Here is a 26,083-nt window from a genome sequence, read left to right on the forward strand (position 1 = left end):
GCAATTGAAATAAGCTGAGTAAAAAGAGTGAAAATGGGAGGAAGAAAGAGAAACTGGGGTACTTTGAAAGCAGCAAAAATGGGCTGGAAATGATTAATTGGGAGTGCCCCTGCCAAACTTTGACTATTGGAGGGAATAGTTGTATGGTCAGTTACTCCCAGGCGCCAGGTCCCCAAATGGTTTTGTGAAAGGCACTCTTTGGCTCCTTTCACACAGCTGAATAAAATCCCACATTATCTGCTTTGTACTGGAATATATAGCAGAATATACCACAAACCAGATATTTGTGGGATTTTCTGCCTTGATATTCTGGGTTATATGCCTGTCTGGAAGGGCCCTGCCTCAAACAGCTTCTCTCTTGACGCCCTTCCACACAGTCATATAACCCAGAATATCAAGGCAGAAAATCCCACAATATCTGCTTTGAACTGGAATATCTGAGTCCACACTGCCATATCTGCTTTGAACTGGGTTATCTGAATCCGCACTACCATATAACCCAATTAAAAGCAGATAATGTGGGATTTTAATACAGCTGTGTGGAAGGGACCTTGGTTTCATTGTCTTTCAACATAATAATCTTATAATACTGACTCATTATGCTATAAATCCTTCTTTCTTCGAAACTGCTCAGCAATACATATAGCTGTGACAATGATTCAGCATTTGGCTTCCTAAAAATGCGCTTAAATCTATGAACACTTTTTATCTCTTGTCGTCTGACCTTCTAAATAACAAGAAGTGTGATTTTTTGCTTGCAGTCCAAAAAAATCAGTCATTGGCCAATAAAAACCCAGTTTTTCTCTATTTCCAATTATGCAAACATAGACGCACAATCAAATATTTCAGTTGCAACTGTATGTTAAAGAAATGCTTTAAAATACTTTTGTCCATGATAAGTGAGTCCCTTGACATATCAAACCTCTTGATTTTCCTTCACTCAAAACCTTTGCAAAAATTCTATAATTTATTATAATAGCTGGAATTGAGAGTTTTTCCCCGTGAAGATCACCTTATCTGTTGCTGCTTAGGCTAAGATTTGAAACAGGGACGATATTGCAAAGTTGATCAATGTGGTACAAAATATGGATCTGGCAAATAATACAGTGACTTTGTATGATATGGCTTGAACTCATGTTAATGTTCTCATTTTGGGTTGCTGAGAGTTTTTCAGGTTGTATGGCCATGTTCCAGTAGCATTCTCTCCTAACGTCTCGCCTGCCTCTGTAGCTGGCATCTTCAGAAGTCTGTTGGAGGCAACTGGGGTGTGTGTGTGTCTATCTATCTATCTATCTATCTATCTATCTATCTATCTATCTATCTATCTTTGTGGAATATCCAGTGTGGGAGAAAGAACCCTTGTCTGTCTCAAGTAAGTGTGAATATTGCAAATACTGGTTATCGATATTAAAAAACATCAGAATCAAGACAGTAAATAAGAAACAGAGGAATTCCAGCCAGCAAACAATCAAGTGCCAGTTAACACCTCTCAAACAAAGGATGCCTCCAGGCAACAAAGCCCAGTCTACCTCTATGCAGATACCCTCACTGATTGACTTTGCAGCTTGATGGCTACTCAATGTTATTCAAACTTACTAACTGCAACATTCACACTTGCTTTAAACAGACAAGGGCTCTTTTTCCTACCTGGGACATTGCACAGATATATATATATATATATATATATATATATATATATATATACACACACACACACACACACACACACCACTTTCCTCACCTCCATCTCTGAGGATACGGCGAAATGTCAGGAGAGAATGCTACTGGAACATGATCATACAAGCTGAAGAACTCACAGCAACCCAGTGATTCCAGCCATGAAAGCCTTCTACAACACATGTTCTCATCTTATTCAAATGATTATTTTCTAAAAAATAAAGCTAGCTATGTTTTTCTTTTTATGTGCCTTCACGTTGTTGGCAACCCTTGTCATGGGGCTTTCTTGACAAGATTTATTCAGAAAAGGTTTGCCATTGACTTCTGCTGAGAGTGAGACTTGCCCAAGATCCTTGTATATACCAAATACAGAAGTTATTGTCTCCTTCCAACACTTCTTTCTACTTTAAACTGAAATGGAAACAACTCTTTTTTGAAAGATTAGAAAATGAAAAGAGATTACTGTGTAGGTTTTATTTTCACGACAGCAGCGACTTGAGAAACTGCAAATCGCTTCTGGTGTGAGAGAATTGGCCGCTTGCAAGGACATTGGCCAGGGGACGCCCAGATGTTTTACCAGCCTGTGGGAGGCATCTCTCATGTCCCCACATGGGAAGCTGGAGCTGACAGATGGGAGCTCACCCCACTCCCCAGATTCGAACTGCCAACCTTTCGGTCAGCAGTTCCGCCAGCATATGGGTTTTACCCACTGAACAACTGGGGGCTTCAACTGCATAGGCAGCTGAGATATATCTCATCATATGCTTGCAATCAGACTTATTGAGCAGGTAGGGGGAGTTTAGGTAAGAAAATAAGAATAGTCATGTTGGGTCAGACCAAAGACCCATTTAATCCACCATTCTTTTCCCATCATTAAAGGATTCCTCAGACCTGTATTTGCTCAGGAGCTTAGCAAGCCTTGATTGTGATGATATTATTTGAAAACAGCTTTCTTATTTATGTTGGCAACAAGTAGGATTATTTGCAGCCATCACTGTGACTGATTTTCTCATACCGTCTAATATTCACTACTGTTAAAGGTTTCCCAGTTCCTGAGGTGAGCTGGTATCGGGATGGCCAGGTTCTTTCTGCTGCAACTCTGCCCGGTGTGCAGATCTCGTTTAGTGATGGCCGCGCTAAACTCGTGATCTCTGCCGTGACAGCCGCAAACAGTGGAAGATACACCGTACAAGCCACCAATGGATCTGGACAAGCAACTAGTACTGCCGAACTACTCGTCACAGGTATGTTGAGTCCAGAGAACTTGTAACGGCTAGCATAGTCTTCTCTTTCTGCTTGGTGAAAATGACCAAGAGATAACTGTTGTTGAAAATAATAAACCCAGAAATTGATTTTAAAAAGATTATATACTGAATCTCAGTCTCAATTTTTTAAAAAAAACATTGAATCAGATCCGTTTTTAGCCATTTCATTCTGCCAATATGCAGGGCCGGCTCAACCCATTACGCAAAGTAAGCATTTGCAGTATAGTTGATTTTGCCCAGGGGCGCTCTTGAGGCTCTCTTGGGGGAAAATAGACCTTGACATATGCGAGTTGTAGTTACTGGGATGTATAGTTCACCTACAATCAAAGAGCATTCTGAACTCCACCAATGATGGACTTGAACCAAATATGGCACACAGAACTCCCACGACAAACAGAAAATATGTATCGGTGATTGGTTGGGGAGAGGGGCGCCGAAATACTGTTTGCTTACCATTGAAAATTACCTAGGGCCACCTCTGCCAATATGGCTCCTTTAGTTTGTTCAGGTGCACGAAATAGCAAGGGCCCAGCCATTACAAATTCCCCTCCATAACGGGATCACCTGGCAGCCAATTTCAGCTCTTCTTCCCCTATTCAGCATCACATTTTAATCTTTTTTATTCATCCCCCAACAAACAAACAAAAAACCCTAATTCCCTGAAAACTACTGCCCGTCATTTAGAGTAGAAAGTAGAAACAACAATAAGGAAGCATTAAACCCAAAGCAGAAAGGAGATGGAAGCATGCTAGGAAAAAATAAGAGGTTTTTAAAGGAAACCTAGAGAGGAAAGCTCCAGGAGATCATCACTTTTCCTTACTTGGAAGTGGGAAGCCTCCTTATAATGCCTTGGAAAGAGTGCCTGGCATGGTGCCGGGAGAGAAAATGTGCACACCTGCCTGCGGCACCTCTCCTCTAGAGTAGAAACAGGTAAGAAGCTTCCTTAAAGCACATCTTAAGATGGAAAAAGGCTTCAGGGCTGTTGTTACTATGATTTCAAGATGAAATTTAAAATTCAAGATTCCCATACTGCATCATCTGCTAAGGATATTAATCTATATTTCTATGGATTTTAATGTTAGGAATTATGTTTAGAAAAAATTCCTGCATTGCTTTGTGCCATCTGAAAAACTGTTTTGGCATATGTTAAATCCAGGACAGATTTTCAGTGAATAGAGGACACTAAGGCCCCTTCTACTCTGCCATATAATCCAGATTATCAAAGTAGATAACTCACATTATCAGCTTTGAATTGGATTATATGAGTCTTCGCTGCCATTTATTCCAGTTCAAAGCAAATAATCTGGATTTTATATGGCAGTGTACAAGGGGCCTGAGAGTGTTAGAGGAATTATCTTCTCATTTCTGCTGTTGGACAGAACTACTTCTTTCAGCTGAGGAACATAACTGGGTGTGGGACACAGGGTTGTTGCATTCGTTTTTTGGTTCTTCTGTGGCTCATCTACTTGAGCATGCCTGTTCTTCTCAAATTATTCTGCAGCTGAAACAGCACCACCGAACTTTTCACAACGACTACAGAGCATGACCGCAAGACAAGCGAGCCAAGTCCGACTTGACGTGAGAGTGACTGGAATCCCTACACCTGTGGTGAAGTTTTATCGGGATGGAGTAGAAATTCAAAGCTCCCCCGATTTTCAAATTTTACATGAAGGAGACCTCTATAGTTTAATCATCGCAGAAGCTTACCCCGAAGACTCCGGAACCTATTCAGTAAACGCCACCAATAGCGTGGGACGAGCTACTTCTACAGCCGAACTACTAGTTCAAGGTAATCATACATTAGAAGTCGGTGAGCATGGAAATAAAATATAAAATACATCCAAATTGTGCCACCACAGCAGCCAACTTTACTGCGATTACTGTTCTTTCAACAAATCCATCAATGTCACATCTCACAGGCATTTATACTTGACTGTAAAATTTCAGAGACTAAAACTCATCATAAATACTTCAATGTGTGTTTTTAGTGTGTAGGGCGGGTTTACGACAAAAAAATGTTAGCATTTCTTTCCCTGTTAATATAAGATGGATGCTTAGGTATTGGTCATGCCTTTATGAATAAAAAACTATATGTTATTAGTTCCCCTTTTACTATCTAAATATATATATGAAAGCCACCAAAATAGTGGCTAAATTCTGAACTATGGGCTTTATTCTTGTGCTATTGTTGATTTCTAATGATTCACTTAAGCATGTTCTCCAGAAGCTTCACTAATACGTAAACAATAACCCCACAGAATTGCTCTGAGGTCAACAGTCCTTTCAATCAACCTTTGATGTAGAAGGTCCATGTTTAGGTATCTGCCTTCCACTGAAGGTGCATCTACATCATAGAATGGATATGGTTTAACACCTCTTTAACTGCCATGACTCAATTCTATGGAATCATGAAAACTGCAGTTTTAGAAGATCTTTATCCTTCTCTGCCAAAGAGCGCTAGTGCCTTACCAAACTACAATTCCTGTGATTCTATAACATAGATCATTAAATGTCAGACTGCATTATCTCGTTTGTGTAGATGCACCCTGAATCAGATCATTGGCTCACCTACCTCAATGCTGTGTACAGCCTTGACTGACAATGGCTATGTAAGAGGATTATCAGTTTCCCAGAGTTATATAGAAAGGCTGAGAAGTGGTCCTGTAACCCTCTGTATGTAAAGCAGCTGCTCTGCTACTGAGTCTCTGGCCCCTTCTACAGTGCCATATAAAATCCAGATTATCTGATTTGATCTGGATTATATGGCAGTGTAGACTAAAATAATCCAGTTCAAAGCAAATTATTCACTTTGTAATTCTGGATTATATGGCAGAGTAGAAGGGGTCTCAGCCTTACCTCCAACAGGCAGGATTACAGGAGTTTTCCCCCCCTTGGCACCCTGCTTCTTGGATATGTTTTGGCAATTACATATACACCATATATTTCCCTAATGCATAAAATTATAGATAAATGTGGAAACATGCTTCAACATTCATATACCCCCTAGGGATTATCTTTCTGAGTATCTATCTATCCATCTATCCATCCATCCATCCATCCAGACCTCGAGTACAAAGTTTATGTTTAAAGAAGGAAATTAAACTTTAAAAAACTGTCAAATACTCATGAAGGTCATCAGATAAATGCATGCAATACATTGATCTGTTTCGGTAGTTTTGTCTTTCTATACTTTTTAATATTTAATAATATGTAGGAGCAATTCTGATTTGTGGTACCGTTCTGTATTCACTGACAAGGCAGTATGTCTCAGTGGTGCTTACTTCTTAGTAGACCTGTATAGGCTTGTCAAAAGTCTTTATTTATTGTTAATTTACACTTTTGGCCTATAGAAAAAGACTAATTTTATATAATTTATTCCATATCCTCATTATTTTTCTACAGAAACAGCAATTTTTCCTGAAATGTTTATATGTGTACATAAATAATGGGAACAGCAAATTTTATTCCCTCCCTCACTATTTCTTTCCATTAGGTGAAGATGAAGCTGTTCCCGCTAAAAAGACTAAGACAATTGTATCGACTGCTCAGATTACACAAACCACAAGACAAGCCCGCGTGGAAAAGGTTTGTATTTTGACCAATCAGCTAATCAGAAAGGCTTAGCTGCTGTTGATTAACTGAGAACAGGTAACTCACAGCCATTCTTGGTATTTACATTGCAGAAGATAGAAGCCCACTTCGATGCCAGATCACTTGCGACTGCTGAGATGGTTATTGAAAGTGCCACCGGGCAACAGCTGCCCCACAAAGCACCTCCAAGAATGCCTCCTCGCCCTACCTCCCATTCGCCAACACCACCAGCGCCAATAAGTGCTGCCAAGGCACAGATGGCACGCCAACAGTCGCCATCTCCAGTTCGACAGTCACCATCTCCCGTAAGACATGTTAGAGCTCCAACTCCATCGCCAGTCAGGTAAGCCACTCACATGGCTATGATACATTTTATTTCTCTCCCCACTTTCCATATAGGAAAGGACACAAAATGGCATGGCCTTGAGGTAGATTATTGTGAGAGATTAGTTTAGTTTCTTGCTTCTGTACACTGTTTATAATGTGTTATTTATATAGCATGTCTAGGTAATTTTTTCTCGTTGTTGTATGCCTTCAAATGATTTTCAACTTATGGTGACCCTAAGGCAACTCTCACACAGGGTTTTCTCAGCAAGATTTGTTCAGAATGGTTTACCTTTGCCTCCATAAGTCTAAGGGCCCTTCCAGACAGACCCTACATCCCAGGACCTGATCCCAGGTATTCTGCATTAATCTGGATTATGTGAGTCCCCACTGACTCATAATTTGGGATAAACAGAAAACTTGGGATCAGATCCTGGGATATAGGACCTGTCTGAAAGGGTCCTAAGAGACTATGGCTTGCTCAAGTTAATCCAGTGAGTAATTTGGACTCTGATCTTCAGAGGCATAGTCTAGTGTTCATGCAACTACATCATACTGGTTTTTAGATAAATTATTATTGCTTTTCCTCTATTTCACCTGGCCATATTTCTCACAAGTTAGTTTCTGTAACTTTGTGGGAGGTTGAAACTATTAATTGGAGTACTATTGACTTATCTTCATTTTGTAAAATTGGTTATTTCAGTCATTCATAACATGGAGCATATCTCAAGACATTGCTTAAAAATGACAACTACTGGCAGCTAAAAATCCACATAAACAGCTTCCAATCATACATGCTGTTTGGAAACAAGGATCATTGGGATCATGCTCCGTTCACTGAATGAGAAGATGTTTTCTGTTTTCTGCTTGTTTGTCAGCAAGCAATACATCTATATTGCTTTACAGCTCTGAACTCTGCAATTTTAGAGGGAAAAAGAAATCAACATCTACTTTAGCGAGTATATCACTACATTCAAAATCAGACAAATAATAATAGCAACAATAACAATAATTTTATTTCTCACCCCCCCCCCCCCGGTCGCCCCATGGCTCGAGATATTTAAATAATTTTGTACGCAAGACAAAGTTTATGTACATTGAACCATTAGAAAGCAAAGATGTCACTGTCTCAGTCACCCATGCAGACAATTTTTGGATTTTAGAATATTTTGGATTTCACAATTCCAGATAAGTGCATTTTCAGTCTAATATGACCAGTGGCAAGGTATGAACATAACAGTAGTGATCTATCAGTAACCACTGCTAATTTCAGAGAGAAACTACATCCAAGTAGTAATGAAAATGCAACTGCTTTACAATGGTGACACCTAGAGGATATAGTCCTGCAAGTGATAATCCTACAAATAAAATTAAGATAAAATTTTGTTCACTAGATTTACAAGTTGTGTTAAATGATTAAATACACTTTTAATAATTTAAACTTACTGTTTTAAATGTTCTCAACTGATTTTTTTATATATCCTACCTGAGATCCTTGGATATAGAGTGGCAATAATACAGGAATAATAGTAACAACAACAAGAACAACTGTGGACATTTAGTCACCTAAACGGTGATGATATGTGTATATTTAAGAGTCATCACAATGTGAAAAAAATCATCAAAGAAGCCAACAAAATTTTTCATAATCTCCTCTCCAAGAAGAAAATATTCAGCATTGTTTTTTCTTGCTTCCAAGAATAAGCAAAAATTTGCTTTTCATGTTGTTAGAAACCAGAAATAAAGGTCTCCAACAAAATTCACCTTGCATCCACAGTCATTTCTCAGTAGATTCATTTAAGGTCTCATTAAGAATGCGATCTTTCCAAATTCCCATATGAAACAACCAGACTCACATGTTTCAGACTCATACAGAAATCAAGGCCTTAGAAACTTACCTTTTTCCCACTAACCTAAGCACCCTCCAAAACCAGTGGCCACGCTTACTGGGGGATTCTGGAGGGTATACTTCACAATAATAATTTCAGAATTCTGAAGCAAGTAGGAACCTCGCTACTTACTGGACTATAGACATCTCTCAATGTCCCAATGTGTTTTTATGGGTCCTGCCACACAGCCCTATATCCCAGAATATAAAGACAGAAAATCCCACAATATCTACTTTGAAATGGGTTATCTGAGTCCACACTCAGATAATGTAGGATTTTCTGCCTTGATATCCTGGGATATAGGGCTGTGTGGAAGGGTCCTATAAGTGTGGACATATCAAGCCATATAGTTATGAATTTCATAGGGTTTTCTTAGGAAAGGAATACTTAAAGGCAGTTTTGTTAGTTCCTTCATTTGAAATATAGCTTGCAGCCTCTGGTATTCATTGGCAGTCTCCCATTCAAGTACTAACCAGGGCTGACCTTGCTTAGCATACAAGATCATGTGTGCTGCTTACTCAAAATGAATTCCTGCAGCCAAATGTCATTACTGCATGGCCTTCTTGTTATTTTTCATGGAAATATTTTTAAAAACCTGTTATGTTTATTCAACAGATCTGTCTCTCCTGCTGGAGCCGCGAGACTCTCAGTCTCCACTTCACCGATCAGGCCTGTGAAATCCCCAATCTTGGTCCGGAAAACACAGGTGTCGGGAGCTGTGGGCACTGAAGTTCTTCCTCCTTGGAAGCAGGAAGGCTATGTTGCTACCTCTGAAGCAATGATGAGAGACACTCGAGTAATGACAAGTACTACCCAGATGAGGACTGAAGAAAGATGGGAAGGGAGATACGGCCTCCAAGAACAGATCACTATTAGTGGCGCTGCCGCAGCGGAGGCTGCTATTGGAGTTAGTGCTGCTGCCGCTGCCGTTTCTGCTGCCGCCTCTGCCACTGCAGCCGCAGAGGTAAGACCCTCCTTTCTTTACAGAAAGGATTTTTGAAGGTCATCCCTCGTTGACTGTGTTTTGTGAGGCTTTCTCTCTAAATAAGTCTGTTTAAGTGGAACGGCAAACATTCTGTGTTGGAATCTGCTTGCACAGCTATTTAGATAGCAATATTTTATTGTCTAAATAGGAAGACATGGTCAACCACCTGCGTGTCTTGTGTTTACCGCTTACGTGATTGTACTTCTGGTTGTTGTATCTCTATGGGGAAATGGGTCTTCTTTTCATGCAACTCATTTGGGTCCTGCAGGACACTGATCGGTCAGCAGCTGTTGCTACAGTAGTTGCTGCTGTTGACCTGGCCAGAGTGAGAGAACCTCTTCCAAGTGCTGTAGAACAGACCGCTAAAAGGACAGCCATGACCGCAATGCACATTCAGCCTGTCCAGGAGCAGGTAGAAGTAAAAACCAAGTTGCAATAAATAACCTCCTCCCTTCCCATTCCTCACACAGAGCTAGTGCTTGACAATTAACACAATACTAGCAAGTATTCTAGATAAGCATGCCTTAATGAAAATGATGAAAACAAGCATCCGTCTATATAAACCGTTGCTAGAGAAGCCAACTAATACACCAATCCTTTTTTATTAATGCCGGGAATCAGCTAACAGTTTTAAACCCGTTTTTATGCAGAACTGAATTTAATAACCTCAATACAGTCAGCCTTCTACATTTGTTTGACTAAGGACACCAGAAAGTAGGGAATTTTCCACCTGATGTTGAACATAGAAACCCACTGGAGGACCTACAAATGCCTAGAGAAGTATCTCTCTTGAAATCTGTATGCCCTCCAATATGACTTCTGCTGGAACAGGACCAAAGAGTCACACTGGAGGACCTAGAGATCCCTTGACAGAAGATTGTATTCCACTCTGTGAATAATCAAATCCTCAAAAGTCAAACCAACAAATGTGGAGGGCCGACAGTCAGATATTAAATAAAATACCAAAATAGTTTATTGAGCTAACATTTTAATTCTACTGTCCTAGATGTTCCTAATATTTAACTTATAACCACCCTTGCTAATCTTTAAATAACTTTTACCCAATAATATTTTTCTTCATTTTGAGATTATGTTTGTGATTTTATAAAAATTTTATTTCTGTTGTTTAAAGGAAATGTTAAGGCTTGATTCTCTTTCTTTCCACCATCACAATCAGATTAAAAAGGAAGCTACAATAGTAGTTACTAGCACTGCTCGTAAAGCCCAAGAACAAGAGGTAATATCACGAACTAGAGAAGGAATTGCTACTAAACAAGAACAAATGCACATCGTACAGGAAAAGGTGAATAGTGCCAGCTTACCCATGGGAAAGTCACTTCTTCTGTCTCATTTGCAGACTACATGCTTCACTGCCATGCATCCATTCCCCTTTGGTCTTATTTGTTATGACTTTAAAGAGCTCTGTAATAAAATGTATGTGCCGATTGTGACATCACCCTTTTCACCAATTACATGCATGTGTCATGTCCAGCATTCATATAAATCATGCTAGATTGGGGTGTATCTATGTATCCAGATTAGACAGAGAGGAATGTAAGCCAAACTGATAAGGACATTGGTTTGATCAATCAGATTTTGTTTCTATGAAGCATGTATTGCCCAAAACGTAAAAGGCTAGGACATGGTTGACCTGAAGTGACGGTTGTGAAGTTGCTTTTCATGAACGGTAGTCTTTCTCTGTGCGTTCTGAATGATCAGACACTTTTGAAATTGATGTGGGTTTCAAAAGCAATGTCTGACAGGTGGATAAAAGAGAAATCTCTTGAGTGGTGAATCTACAATGTAGAATTAATGCAATTTGACACCAATAACTGCCATGATGCAATGTGATGAGGTCACAGGAACTGTAGTTTTACAAGGTCTTTAGACTTCTCTGACAAAGGCTCTATCTACACTACCATTATAATGTAAATTGAACTGGATTACATGACAGTGTAGACTCATATAATCCAGTTCAATGCAGTTCAATGTGCATTATCATTTCAGTACAGATGGGCCTAGAGAGTGCTGGTGCCCCTAGCTCTTGTTGTTGTGCTCATTCCTGTATATCCACCATACTGCTCAATATACTAGTTTTTGAAATATTTCACCATGCAAGCACGTTTCTTATAGAGTGCGCATAGGGATACCTGCCTCCCACTTGTCATGTCTTGCAATGTCATGTATCATTGCTTCATTGTGAAGTCATAGAGCTTTCTCCAAAATGATAATATGTGAACATGTGACAATGTCATGCTCATTTCCATTGCACTGTTTATTAGCATTTACTTTGCATACCTGAAATGCTCCAAAAATCTAATCCTATGTCCTTTCCGGAACATATTTCAGGTTTTTAAAAAATCAATATTGACTGTGAAGTGTACACAGGTGGGAATGAAGTTGGGAATAATGACTTTAAAACTGAATTACCAGAGCAAACGTCTGGGCTCTCTATGTCCACCTTTGAAGGCTGTGGACATTACATTTGTTCATTATTATTTTGATTAGAAATATTCTGAATAGAATCATTCAGTTATTACTGTGAAAGGATTTGCTTTGTAGATCAATTTCTTTGTTTTATGAGGTAAAGACATTATTACAAACACGTTTCTGATAGAACTGGGGTCTTTGGCTACATCCACACTGCAGAATTATAGTAATTTGACACCGCATTTGTAGTTTTATGTAGTTGGTGCCATAATAAACTACAAATCTGGGGATTCCATAGGGGAGACCAATAGCAGTTAAAGTGGTGTCAAACTGACATAATTCTGCAGTCTGGATAGCCTGTTGGGTGCTGTCATACCTACGTTTGCCTAACAGCTATTTCAACCAAAGTTCATTCACTTCAAGCACTGTGACTTCTTTTCTTCGGGCCTTTGGTCACATATTAGTTTCAGAGTCAGATACCAGGAGGAAAGTGACCATCAAACTTTAATACATCTTCACTCTGAGTTTCGCATACCCCAGAATGGTTAGCTGCAGTTTAAAAATAAAGTTTTATCTGGCAGAATGCTAGATTTCTTTGCACACAGGATCTCTGAACTCCTCTGAATCAACCCACCCATAGATTTACAACCTCATCACAAAGACCACTGGAATTGCCACACATCCAGCAGTGCCTGTTGGGTGGCATGGGGAACCCGTCGCCCCAAGTTCCATATCACCCGAATCACCAAAGTGCCCATCTCATGGGGGAGAGCGTTAACCACCTGGCTTCTCCCCATTGTTCCTGGTGCAGTATGCTCCGCTTTGCCTTCACTTTAAGCATGGAGCCCCACTGGAAGTAGCTATGTATCATGGAATGGGAGCTGGCGGGCTCCATGTTTAAAGGGAAGGCAAAGTAGAGCATGCCGCTGAATTCACCCTCATTTGAGAAGTACCAATAATCCTAGTAGTGCAATACATTAGCTCAGTGGTTACTAACTTCTCTCAGTGGCAGGAATATGCAACTTAGGTCTTGTGGGCCCATCTTCTGGTCCAGGACCTTTTGGGAATTCACTACAATGATTGGCTACAATTGTTAATTAAAATCTGCCTTGGAGCATAACTCTGGATAAATTAGTATAAATTAGATAGATAGATAGATAGATAGATAGATAGATAGACAGACAGACAGATTTCCTATTCAACCTTATTCATAATCATTTTTTAAAAAAATCACTGTATGGGCAATTCCCTCAAAGATACTATTTTATGGAGATTAAACAGATTATGGAGATTAAACAGATTTATGGAGATTAAACAGATTTCAGTGTGTTTGGGACTACAGCTCAGGTTCATTAAGTGTTTGTTTAAAATAATATCCCCCTTAATTGTTTAGGCATAGATTGTAGATCTTCAGAGTTAACATGCATTAACTGTTTTATTTCAGTAGAGAGCACTTTCGTATTGACTTACGGCCTTTGATGCCATCTCTGTTTCACTAGAAAAAGCCAATTCATTTCTTACTGATTGTTAGGCTTTGTTTTGTTTAAAAAGAACTGATGTAACAAAAAACTTTTCTATTTTTTAAAAAATTCGAAACACCAGGTTAAAAAAGAACCAGTAAAAGTTCCTGTACCAAAGGTAATAATCGCTGCTGGCGTCGTTAAGGAACAAGAACAAATTTCAAAAGCTAGAGAAGACATTTCTACCAGACGGGAAGAAATTCACATCGCTCATCATGAAAAGGTGAATACGACTTTTAAAGATGTTTATTTACTTAACCCACCAGCTTTCTCCTCAGTTGGAAACGCCATTCTTTATCTGTTAATTTTTATTTCCCTTTGCTCTGCTACGAGATACATCATAAGGATAGATGTTTCTGTAACTTTTTAAAACTTGGAAGCAAATCAGCCAATTTTAACCAAAATTCAAACTGCTTCAAGAGGCATCCTGCATATTTAGGGATCTAAAGACAGATACTCAGATATTCATGATTTCTCTTGCCAGTTAGTTACCTTCTCTCAGAGTAATTTTGCTGCAGACCATAAGGACAAAAAACCTCAAAGCATCAATAATGTATCTAAAAAATAACGTATTTTGTTCAGCTCAAAAGGAACAATGATCTCAATAATTTTGCTGAGTTCAGCATTACAACTAAAAAAAAGAGTCTGTTGTATTGAGCCAACAAGCCAAAAATAGTTCTGCAGATGCCACTTTTTTTTTGGTAAGTTGGTAAACCACCTCTTTCAGTTTCTACAAATATTGGGATCTTTTTACCACAATTTCCCCATGGATCTTAATAATGATGTGATTACTGGAAGAAGACCTGTGCTGAAGATGGACAAAACCTATTTCCAGTCTTGTGTCCTTTTGTATGTATTTAATCCCAGATCCATGTTCTCCAATTTCTACATTTGTCTCCAATCTTTGGTTTGTTTTTTTTTTTCAGTATACAAAAATGCATACAGATTTTTGTATGTATTTTTTCTGGCGTGAATTTTGTATGGATTTTTGCAAATGCTGTGTGCATTTCTTTCTATACAGATTTCTCTAATATTTGCATTTTTATGCATCATAAAAGAGCAGAGAAATGCCTTACAAAATTTAGAGAGCTGTACACGTCAAAAGATAATTATTTTCCAATCTGCTTATTGATTTGGAAAGTATAAAATAGTCCAGTTTCCTTTGAAATGTAGCCTAGAGAAAACTCTTTTTTCTACTTAATTCTAATTTTCTACTTAAATTCACCTGAATTCCCAAAAGAAAACTTATTAATCTCATTAATTTATGGAATTGAATATAAAGCAGATTTTAAATAATCACTGAAAGGAGCCCATGACTCTTTTTGACTTAATAAATTGCCAGATTGCTTATAGTGTAGCATAACTTTGAAAATGAAGAAGTTACTTTTTGTATCAACTTTTCCAACTTCTGATATATCTGCTGAATGCAATAAACTTTCATAGAATTGTGATGGGGATGTCTGATGCCCAGATCTAATGCTAATTCAAGAATCTCCATAGGCAGTTTTGTTGCTTTTGTCTCATTATAATCGTTGGTGCTTTGCTAAACCTTTCCCGCTTTCCTCTGAGATTTCTCAGCAAACATCTTTGCAATACTATATACATATTTAAAATTGCACTTTTCTTTTTACTACAAAAATCAGATGAGGAAAGAAGTTGTGAAGCCTGTGAAACCTTCTGTACCTAAGGTAGCAATAACCACTGATAAACCCAAAGCGCCCACCACAGTAATAAAAACTTCAAAGCAAATTGTTGCCGAACAAGAACAACAGGCCTACCTTATTCAAGAAAAGGTGACTCGAACTGTTGGTTGTGTGGCAGTCATTCTCACATCCCATCTCATACTGACCTTTCCATCTTTCTTCCATAAATGCACTAACTTTTTGATATCCCTTTCTTACCGCATTTCTTAAGAGGAATCTGAAGTCCTCTTCATTCCACCTGGTGTCCTTAAAATGGCTTTTAAAAATAACGCACTAAATTGCATTTTAACCGTCTTATAATTAACTAGCCAATGAAATAATAACCATGCATTTGTATATATGCAGTGCAGGAGCTGAGCCATTCATCAGGGGCAAAGCCTTAAAATCCTTTAATTTTGTTAACCTGCTCTGCAGCCATATATTCCCATGCCATCTTTCATTTTTGCCCCTTTTGGTCAGCGATATTATTGTAATTTAAAGCTTCTGTTCTTGCCATAATAATCAGATAAGAAAAGAAGCTGAGAAAACGACTGTAGTTCCAAAAGTCATTGCCGTTGAGAAACACAGGGAACAAGATAGAATATCAAGAACTAGAGAAGAAATTGCTGTCAAACGAGAACAAATCCATCTAGCTCATGAACAGGTGAAGAGCATTCTCAAGATATGTAACATTTTCCAATAAACCGTGTTTTAATTTCTGCGGCATTTGCATCAGCCAGCTATTTGCCAGTGCAGTTGTTTGTAATGGTGTTTAGTCCCTTTCAAAGTGATTTTTAGAATTATTATTTAAAATGCATATTTTCTCTACTTATATGTCCAGATAGGAATTGTAAATCATTAATCTAAAGTTTAAACAATATAATTTTCTATTCTTTCTATTATCTTGATGTTCTTTTTGTTGCCCAATGCCCATTTCCATGTCTTCTGATGGAAAAAGATACATCAGTGAAACTCCTCTATTAAATTTAGACCTTACACAAATAAGAATCACTGGAGGATACTAGAGATCTCTTCACACAACCCTTTCAGGCTGTGTTGTTGTGCCAGTAATCACTGGTGAAAGGGATGGCGCATGGGGTGGCTTGTGGCATCCCGCATGCCCTCCCTGCTTTACCCATCATATGGTGGGGATGGGGCAGGGTGTGTTGGCACCTTGTCCTCATCGCATGGGAGAAAGGGTGGCAATGTGCAGCAACACTTGTTGTCCCCTCCACGTTTTCCCCATCATACTGGGAAAAGGTGAGGAAAGTGTGGGTAGCTCTGTTGGAGCTTCCACCCCACTTTGGGAGAAATGTAGATGGGGCTTGTCATACATCATTTGATGCCACATGGGAGGGCCCATCTTGCCGTGCAACAAAGTAGCAAAACAGGGCAAAAATACCCCGTGTGAAGAGGTGGTAGGTTACGTCCTGGCAGTCACATTTTGTATTCGACTTTTGAGATCAGTAGGACAAATCTGACTAATTTGTCCAAATAATTTTCAGTGGGTTATTTTAAACTTAAATCTGGATCATAGTCATGAAATCAGTGCAAGAAATTAAGATGGGTAGACATGATGCTTTTGTTTTCCTTTTATAAGAAGATTTAGTGAGGCCCATGCAGACCTTTAATAATTTGATTAGAAGCTTAGAGTGAAGACCAAATGATTCTGGAAGTTAAATCTATAAGGCAAGAAGTCCTTTTATTACATGGTCAACAAGACAGGAGAATTTAACTAAAGACGGATGTGTACAGTAAAATGCTTGTTTGAAGCTATACTGTCTTTTTGAAAGATGTGTTGCAAAATTATCTGTGTAACTCTGAAAAGCTAGTGCGTGAATATATAAATATATGTTTCTGTTTGCTAATCTTCATACACACTGAATAAGTTATGTATGAATATCTGAAAATGCTGCTTTTTTCTGTATATGTATAAAATATGTGTTTAATAGAAGTAAACATGCTTGCACCTATCTTTAAATACCGTATTTCAACATTTTATATTTGATATACTGTATTTATGTGGTTCCGTCCTCATTGTGCACAGTGGAATCTTCCTTCCTCCATATCTGAATATTTCAAAGTTAAATCTGTTTGAAAAGATTTAAACTGTGTACTCAAAATGTGTGAAATATGATCCAATATGGGGGAAAGGAAGGAACTTGGTGAAAAAGGGCTAGACGTTTGCACATGTGTCCTCTCTGCTACCCATTCTGTGTCGTTAATGTAGATGTGTGTCCATGTTCTGCAAATGTTGTCTTTAGGTTGCTGTTGGCAAAAAGGCTGGAGCTGTAGCCACAGTTGTTCATGCAGTTGATCAAGCACGGGTTAGAGAACCAAGGGAGCCAGAGCATGCTGAAGAAGCTTATTCCGAACAGGCAGCTTTGGAATATGGATACAAAGAGCATGCTTTAGCAAGACGTGTTGTTGAGTTACCACCGGAGCACCATGTGGTCACCAAAGCCGTGAAAAAGGAGGAAGTTCATGTTCCTCCTGAGACACACATTGCAGCGGCTGAAAAAGTGGCCATATCAACACAGGTCAGGCTCAAGTTTAAACAGGCAGCCATTTTCCATGGCTGCTGAACATCTTTGGTTGGGGTTTTACTTTTCTCTGTTTCCCTACTTGGCCAGTGGTGTCACATTCTCAACAAACATTTTATTGGTTAATGTAGATTAAAAGGACTGCAGAAACTTCAGTCGAAAAATCAATCCATGTGGAACACACACGTCCCCGCACAGCAAGCCCTCATTTTACAGTTTCAAAAATTACTGTTCCCAAAGCAGATCATACGTATGAGGTAAGAAGAGGAGGAAGGGTATACCAGGCAAATGGCTATGGCACCTGAAACAACCAAATCATTCTTTTCTCTATATATTTGGGTTTTTTAAAAATAATATGATATTGGAGGAGGGTAAAATCTGAAGATCTGGCATAACATCCAACTTGCTCCATCCACTGGAAAAAAACAGTGACTTTACAATGATATGGATTCCTTCTCCCAAGCAACTTCCTGTACCTCCCAAAATCTGTCCAGATCATTGGGAGATGTTCTGGATCAGGTTTAAGGGAGGTAGGAGAGGAATGTAAACTCACAATACACCTGGCATACTCCTTTGCTCTCTTGGAAGGCAGAAAAGTTTCTCTAAATATTCACCCATGTATTAATCAAATAATTCATACAATGATAACATTTATTTTTCTACTTCACTTCTTTTGCTGCATACTAAATCAGTTTAGGAATTAATAAAATATACATGCGTAATAATCTGAACTATATTAAATGCCTCCATTAGACCTACATGCTTTTGCATTGTTTTAATCTTTCTTTCCAGCCATTTTTCTACATAGTTGACTTTTCAATTGTCTCCTTCACAGGTTGTCATGTAGTGATCACATCTAATCTGTTTTTTAGAATGCCAGATATGTGTTATCGCTCCATCTTCATATTAAGAATATATTTTTAAACCCTCATTTACCTAAAAATAAGTTTAAAATGTCATGCTAATCATCTAAATATTACTTGAAAAAAATATTTCTTCTGTAAAACAAAATAAAAATGCTACAAAATACAAATAAGCACATGTATGTTGCCTAATAGAATAATTTAAGCTTTTCAACTTAAAGTACAGTAGTAATCCTGCTTTTTTACATATGAATACTTACCATAATACTTCAGACAGTATAATTTAATATTCTGTCTAGAAAACCTAGTGATCTTATGCAAGTTGTTTCAGAACAGCAGATAGTTCACAAAAGATCATACCATCGTTTGAAAAAACCAACACTATTATTTGTTATTTTTACAGAATTTCAGATTTTATCTGAATTATGTCAAATGATTGAAATTTTCATTCCATGAATTAGGGTTGACTGTAAAAAAGTCTTGTCAACTGTTGCTTTGAAAGATAATAATAATTGACTCGTGCTAGTCTTGCAAAAACTAACAATTGTTATAAATGCAGTGTTGCACTTTACATGTATTTGCTTGGCTAATGTGTAGTTCACCTTTGAAGAAAGTGCATCGCAAAGTGGTAACTCTTCTTCTCTTGGGTTGGTCAGGTTTCAATAGCAGGATCTGCTATAGCTACTCTGCAAAAGGAGTTGTCCGCAACTTCTGTTCCAAAGATCACCAAGCCAGTGAGGCCTCCTCTTGCAAAGTCACCCGAGCCAAGGATGATGCCAGAAAAAGTAGTCTCCCCACAGTTTCCTTTCGTAGAGACAGCTGCCGACACCTATCAGAAGCGTTATGATACTGAAATCAAACGAGAAATAGGTGTGAGAATGGCAGGTGGTCTGGTGCGGGAGCAAGAACGCATTGAATTAATGCAAGAAGGCGAACCAGAGGTTTGTCATTAAGCACCTTCCAATCATCCCGACTTGCATCCAGAGTAACTCGGTGTGCTTCCACCTTACCTTCATTACCTGCCTTTTCTTTCCCACTTTAAAATACCCCTCTCTTCCCTACTGACCGCTCTGTACCATCTGTTGTGACTTTTACTCATGCACTTCTAAGATCCTAACATCATTTTGTCATAGCAAGAGACAGAGGAGAACGGCTCTGAACCATTGTCTTAATCTCATTCTTACGCATGCTGGCATTTCCCTTCTTGACCTTGTTTGATACATTCTAACTTTGTTTGTTTACCATCCCTAGGTGATTGAAGTTGCTAGAGTTCCTGAACCAGCAGAAGTTCCTGCTACACCCCCATCCATAGTAACAGTAAGTCATTAGATATTTTGCTGCTTCAGGAAATACCCTGACTATGCCACCCTCCTCCTTTTCCTCCACATTCATCTTCTCCCTTTTGTAATAAAAATATGATGCAGCTCTGATGCCATCTAGTGTATGAAATTATGAAATGACCAAGGTGCAATGAGAATTTCCCAGTTTTCCAAATGGTGTCAAAACTGGAGTTCCAACTCCTTCAGAAATTAATGCAGGAAGGAGAGATGAAAAGCAAGTTCCTGAAGCATTGCTAAGACTTTTCTTTGCTTCCCAGCCCAAAGCTGAAAAATGCTCAGCTCTTCCAGGTGTACAGAAATCATCAGCCGTGAAAATATGTTGCAGCTGCCAAACCATTTGGGGATGAGGAGGGAAGCTGCCAAAAAGCTGACAACTCTAATTTTCATGCTGCAGCCTCTAACCAGGATTTCTGTAAAATGTGGAAGGAAGGGGAAGTGTTGTGGAAGAAGTTGAGGGAAGGCACTTGCTAATATGTGGCAGTTAATGGTCTAGATTCTTTTCCACCACCAAGTTGCAATTTTTCCCAGAAATCCTGACTAGAGACTGTGAAACTTCTAGTTAAACCCCCAGTTGGTTTTACTGCTAGAACCTCTTTTCAAAATCTCTCATTGGGATTGGGGCTTGGAAGGTGGGAAATTGCAGCGAAAACAAAAACTAGATCATCATTTACCAAACATCCACAACTTCATCCAATAATATTTCACAGAAACCCTGACTACAGACTGTGAAAAGAAATTTCCGTTTCCTTACCCAGCCATTCCCACCTGGTTTGACAGCTGAAAATCTCTTTTCAAAGTCTCTAGTTAGGATTTCTGTGAAATATTTCTTTGAGACTGAAGTGTGGGAAGGAGGGAAGTTTGCAGAGAAACAGTATCCAGTATATATCAGATGGAAAAAGCTATGCTCTTGTGAATGAAAGCTGCACAGTCTCCACAGAAAGCTAGCTAACTTCCTGCCATCCCAACAGCACTGGAAGAAAAATAGATGAATATTTCCCAACACCTATTGAGATGAGGAAAACTGAAAATTGCTACCATTGAACTAGAACTATGTCTAAATTGTAGGGAAATCATTATGCTCATTTAGAATACTCTAAATGTGTCTCTGTGTGTTCTCTCCAGGCCCTGAAAGATAAGACTGTGATGGAGGGGGAGAGCATCACACTGGAATGTCGCATCTCGGCATATCCACCTCCAACGGTGGCCTGGTTCCGGGAAGAGTACCGCATTGAGAGTTCCATAGATTTCCAGATCACCTTTGAAGCAGGTGTTGCTCGCCTTTTGATTCGGGAAGCCTTTGCAGAAGACAGTGGGAAATTTACTTGCACTGCTACCAATGAGGCAGGAAGCGTCAGCACTTCATGCCACCTTGTTGTACAAGGCAAGTACAGAAAAATGAAAACAATGGTGAGACTCAATCATAACAGTTATCAGGAGAAGCTCAAATTTAATGAGCACATTATCACAAAGTATTGTAGGACCCAATCAAATGGGCAATTTTCCCCATCTCTAAACGCTGCCGGGATGGAGTCTGCTGGAGCCTATCAAATGACGCAGGGCTACTTTCTCTGTTAGGGCTCCTTACTGGCAACATGCAGAGATAGAGCCCTGAGGAGTTGGGGGCAGCATGGAAGAAAGCCCGGACAGTGGGAAAATGTCATAGGATGGCATCCCATGACCCACGATGCTAAGGGGATGAAGGGGAACGCTGCCCGATGGTTTCCCCCACTGTTTCTTGACCTCCATGTAATGAGGCCGTTAGATGGCTGAGAGAACAGGTGCAATTGGGGTATTTTTCCCATTGACGATTGAGGATCCTGTCGACAAAAACCTAAACTTGGGAAGCCTAGGCCAATAATGTTTATACTGATTGTCTCCTACTGCACAAATGGCAACTGTTGCAATGTCTTATTCTCAAAGCATTTTATAGTATTAACTAGCTAGAAGAAAACATCACTCAAATTTTATTCAGCTCATTGTCCATGAGTAGCAGGAGACCAGGAATAGGGTTAATGAAAACACCATTCTTGTCATCATTTGGTTAGTCTGATAGAAAGCATACTGTGATATCATGTAGAAAATTGCATGTTCCCTTCACCCGGGTCAATAAACAGAACTCTTTCCCCCTGAAAATCACTTATCTCTATGATGATACTGATGCCTAGTTAGAAAAAAATTGTAACTTGAACATTTGTTCTGTTATTACACTCAATAACCTATATATAATTATGTTAGAATGCACCATGTGTCATTTGTTGGCCATTGGTTCACAAAAATAATTGAAAAGGATTATCATCAAGATCTTCATTAGTTCTCTCAAACTAGACCTTGCTCAAGGTAGCTCTCCATTTTTTTTAATAGAAAGTAATAAGATCATATGCCAACGGCAAAACTGTTCACACAGTTTGAGTCTGCCAGGAAACACCATACAAAAGGTGCCATTGCATGTTCTAAAAGCTGATTTAAAAATAAGAACAATTATAATGGGTAGGCTTTCAAAGAAGTAGCTATGGCAGATGCTTACAGCATGAAAAGAAGGAAAAGAGAGGAAGAAAGGAAGCAAGTGTGAGAAACAAAATCTTATTTAAAACACATAGCTTTGCTAGTATGGAGGCTGAGTCTAAAGCTTTGCCCTCCACTAATCTAGATAGAAAAGTTATACATCCATTTATAATACATTTTTGTTCTTATTGTGGTTCTCTTTGTTTAATAGTTTCAGAGGAGTTTGAAAGCAAAGAAGCTGTTTCAACAAAAGTGGTCACAGAAGAAAAACGGTACTTTTTAACTACTGGGATTGTATTTCTTGTTTTCATGGGGAGGGTGTTTGCCAAATTGATCACTATATTTCTTGTAATTGTGCTTCTAGCTTTGTGGAATCCAAAGATGTTGTGATGGCTGAGATCTCTGCGGCTGTAGAAGACGCATCTGCAGAGCCAGCAGCTCCATTCTTCATAAGAAAACCTATTATACAGAAATTAATTGAAGGCGGAAGTGTCATTTTTGAGTGCCAAGTTGGGGGCAACCCAAAGCCACATGTTTACTGGAAGAAAGCTGGGCTTCCTCTTACTACAGGCTATAGGTACAATATGCTCTTTTTAAAAGCAGCATGTAACCTCTGAGTAATATGAGAATTTGACATGCAAAACATTTCATTTGCTATATAAGAGCTACTCAAGATATGACAGTTCATATGTAAAAATGGCAAATAAAATTTACTACATATTTCTTCTCAAGTGGGGAAATATATGAAAGACCATATCCAGTAGAAAGAATGTGGAGAATAAAAGTAACTCTTATGCAATACAACTCATTAACTCATGCCTATTCAAATGTTTAAAAATGCATGCCTTGGCCACTTCAGCACACAGAGTGAGAGAGCATATACTACATTTGAATACTTTCATAAATGGATCCCATCATTATCATTATTGATATCTCATTTTTCCCAAGATGAGGACTCAAGGTGACTTACATATTAAGAATATCTCATTTAAAACATGTCAAAAGTCAACTTTAAAACAAAATTAAATTATCAATCACATTAAAAATGCACATTTTTTAAAAAAGTAAACAATACATTTTTAAACAAGACAGCTCCTACATCCCTTTTCTTAAAACCTTCCATGCAGTTTTCAGAGATTAATTTCTACCTATCTGTTATTCTAAATTTATTCTCCTGGAGTAGCCAGGTGCACCTCAACAGCAAGACTTGTCAGTCTTGCTGTTGAGCACCACACGCTTTTCCTGGACTGTTGAATGGTGATGCTTTAAAGGCATGTCTTTCTGATTCATTCAGTAATTTATGGCATTCTGATTCTTATAAGACTTCTTTTTTCATTTTCCTAAAGGTACAAAATACTTCATAAAAAAGAAACTGGGGAATGCAGACTTGAAATTTCAATGACTTTTGCTGACGATGCCGGAGAATACACTGTTGTTGCACGTAACAAACATGGGGAAGTTTCTGCATCAGCTTCCTTACTAGAAGAAGGTATGTGTACAAGTGAACAAAGATTTGTTTTTAAAAAATCAGTAAGCACATTTAGATACCGTCCTTGTTTAAGAGTTCACAAAAGGCAGTTTTAATGTCTGGGTTAACATGGAAAGGAAAGAGCAAGATGTTCTTAGTGAGTGCACAAAACAAAAAAATTGTGGTCTTAATATGCTGCACCTTTAATTTACCAGTAATTATGATAAACATAGATTGAACAATAACCATGGCCCCCTGAATGGAAGGGCAGGACAAGACAAAGTAAGTGCAGTGGAGTCCCCATGAGGTGATATGAGAAAATTGGACCATCAAGACATCTACATAGTAGAACCTCCTTAGGTATTATCAATCAGAAGTGTACTAAATTATCAGAAGTATACAAAGATAGATTGATACAGCAATTATGGTTGAAACACACTCCCCTTCAAGAATAATAAAGGCTGCCTGCAATCTGTTGTCTGCCACTTACTTGGGAGTGAGCTACACTGAACACATAGAGGCACTTCTATGTAGGCACTGTGTTTGCAAAAGTCGTCACATTAAAAGATGTTTTGATTATAGTAGATGGGAGAAGTAATTTGCCTAATTCCTATCTTCAGAAAGTACTGCAAGTAGCTAAACTAATAACAGTCTACTTGCCAATGTTAACCCTCCCATCTTATAAATAGTTCTTGGGAAAGTGTTGATTAATTCTAGATGCTAACCTAATGCAATTAGTTTCCCTCAAATATTCTTTTTCTCTCTCCTGTAGTACCGGAGGATACACTAGAAATTTGTCATCCTGCTTAGTTATGATATAGCTGATCCAAATTTATTTTTAACATCAGATTTTATTATGGCCCATCATAATACACATCCCACAAATTGCTTAGCAATGGCTGTTTTATAGTATCATATCCATAAATATACTTCTTAATTATAAGGCAATTATAAGGGATGAAGGTTGAGCTGGTTTGGATACTTTCTCCTATCATTTTAAAATCAGCTTAATTAGAGGACTTTCTTTCATTTTCTCTCCCAGTTTTCTCCCAAACGTATCTTATGCTGTACGTTAAAATAAAATAGCTAAAACAATGTGTAGTACAAAATTAGTTGTTGTATGGCTTCTAGTCATGTCCAAGTTAAGATAAAGCTATCACAGGATTTTCTTGTCAAGATTTGCCTTCCTTTGAGGCTGAGAAAGTGACCCAACGTGAACTGTTGAGTTTCCGTGGCTGAGCAGGGATTTGAACCCTGATCTCCAGAGTTATGTTCTAGTGCTCCAACCTCTACACCAAACCAGCTGTCTGTATACAAATTATAAAAGCATTAAATAACAATCCCACTAAGGAACATTAGAAAGGCCAGGCAAGCATCTCACTTTTACCAATAAAAGAGAGGGGCAGTGGGGCAAACCCGTCACCTGATGTGCAGCTCCCTCTTGGCAACACTTTCCCCATCACATGGGGGAAGCATCACCCACCCAGAGAGACCCCATGCTGGATCCATTGGAAAGCTCTTGTGTTGTGGGGGAAACGTCCAACAATGCTTCCATTCTAGTTTGGGGCGGGGCCTCCTCTGGAAGTCTCATGATGTTGTGTGATGGTCAGCATGGGGCTCCATCCTCAAGACAGGTTGGAAGCGTCCTAGGACACTAAATTCCCCCTGTCTGATGAGGTCCTAAAACATTAATTTAAAAACCATTACAAATACATTGAAACATATTACATATTAAACATGCACCAGTAGAGCAGTTTGCAGTATGATTTGTTTATTTATTTCCCCAGCTGAGTATGAGGTCTACCTAAAATCGCAACAAGAAACAATATATCAAACCCAAGTAACTGCATTCGTACAAGAGCCTAAAGTGGCTGCGGTAGCCCCACCGACACTGTATGCTGACTACGAAAAAGAATATGAAAGAGAACAAGCATTAATCAGGAAGAAAATGGCAAAAGATACTGTGCTGGTCAGGTCTTTTGTAGAAGAACAGGTAACCATTTT

General features: G+C 38.7%; 1 protein-coding gene across 1 annotated transcript in view; it reads left to right on the plus strand.

Moving 5' to 3' along the window:
* Positions 1-26,083, plus strand: part of TTN (titin) — a 303,381-nt gene that overhangs the window by 9,886 nt on the left and 267,412 nt on the right. Inside the window, exons 3-21 of the mRNA XM_067471246.1 lie at positions 2,718-2,921; positions 4,444-4,731; positions 6,436-6,527; positions 6,626-6,876; positions 9,362-9,710; positions 10,000-10,143; positions 10,909-11,034; positions 13,764-13,904; positions 15,325-15,474; positions 15,890-16,027; positions 17,628-17,903; positions 18,038-18,163; positions 19,426-19,710; positions 20,021-20,086; positions 21,232-21,490; positions 22,823-22,883; positions 22,976-23,188; positions 23,958-24,100; positions 25,867-26,072. Of these exons, the coding sequence (XP_067327347.1) occupies positions 2,718-2,921; positions 4,444-4,731; positions 6,436-6,527; positions 6,626-6,876; positions 9,362-9,710; positions 10,000-10,143; positions 10,909-11,034; positions 13,764-13,904; positions 15,325-15,474; positions 15,890-16,027; positions 17,628-17,903; positions 18,038-18,163; positions 19,426-19,710; positions 20,021-20,086; positions 21,232-21,490; positions 22,823-22,883; positions 22,976-23,188; positions 23,958-24,100; positions 25,867-26,072 (3,518 nt within the window). The remainder of the gene's footprint in view (positions 1-2,717; positions 2,922-4,443; positions 4,732-6,435; positions 6,528-6,625; positions 6,877-9,361; positions 9,711-9,999; positions 10,144-10,908; positions 11,035-13,763; positions 13,905-15,324; positions 15,475-15,889; positions 16,028-17,627; positions 17,904-18,037; positions 18,164-19,425; positions 19,711-20,020; positions 20,087-21,231; positions 21,491-22,822; positions 22,884-22,975; positions 23,189-23,957; positions 24,101-25,866; positions 26,073-26,083) is intronic.

Source organism: Anolis sagrei, chromosome 1, assembly GCF_037176765.1.
Source record: "Anolis sagrei isolate rAnoSag1 chromosome 1, rAnoSag1.mat, whole genome shotgun sequence".
NCBI classification, from domain to species: Eukaryota; Metazoa; Chordata; class Lepidosauria; order Squamata; family Dactyloidae; genus Anolis; species Anolis sagrei.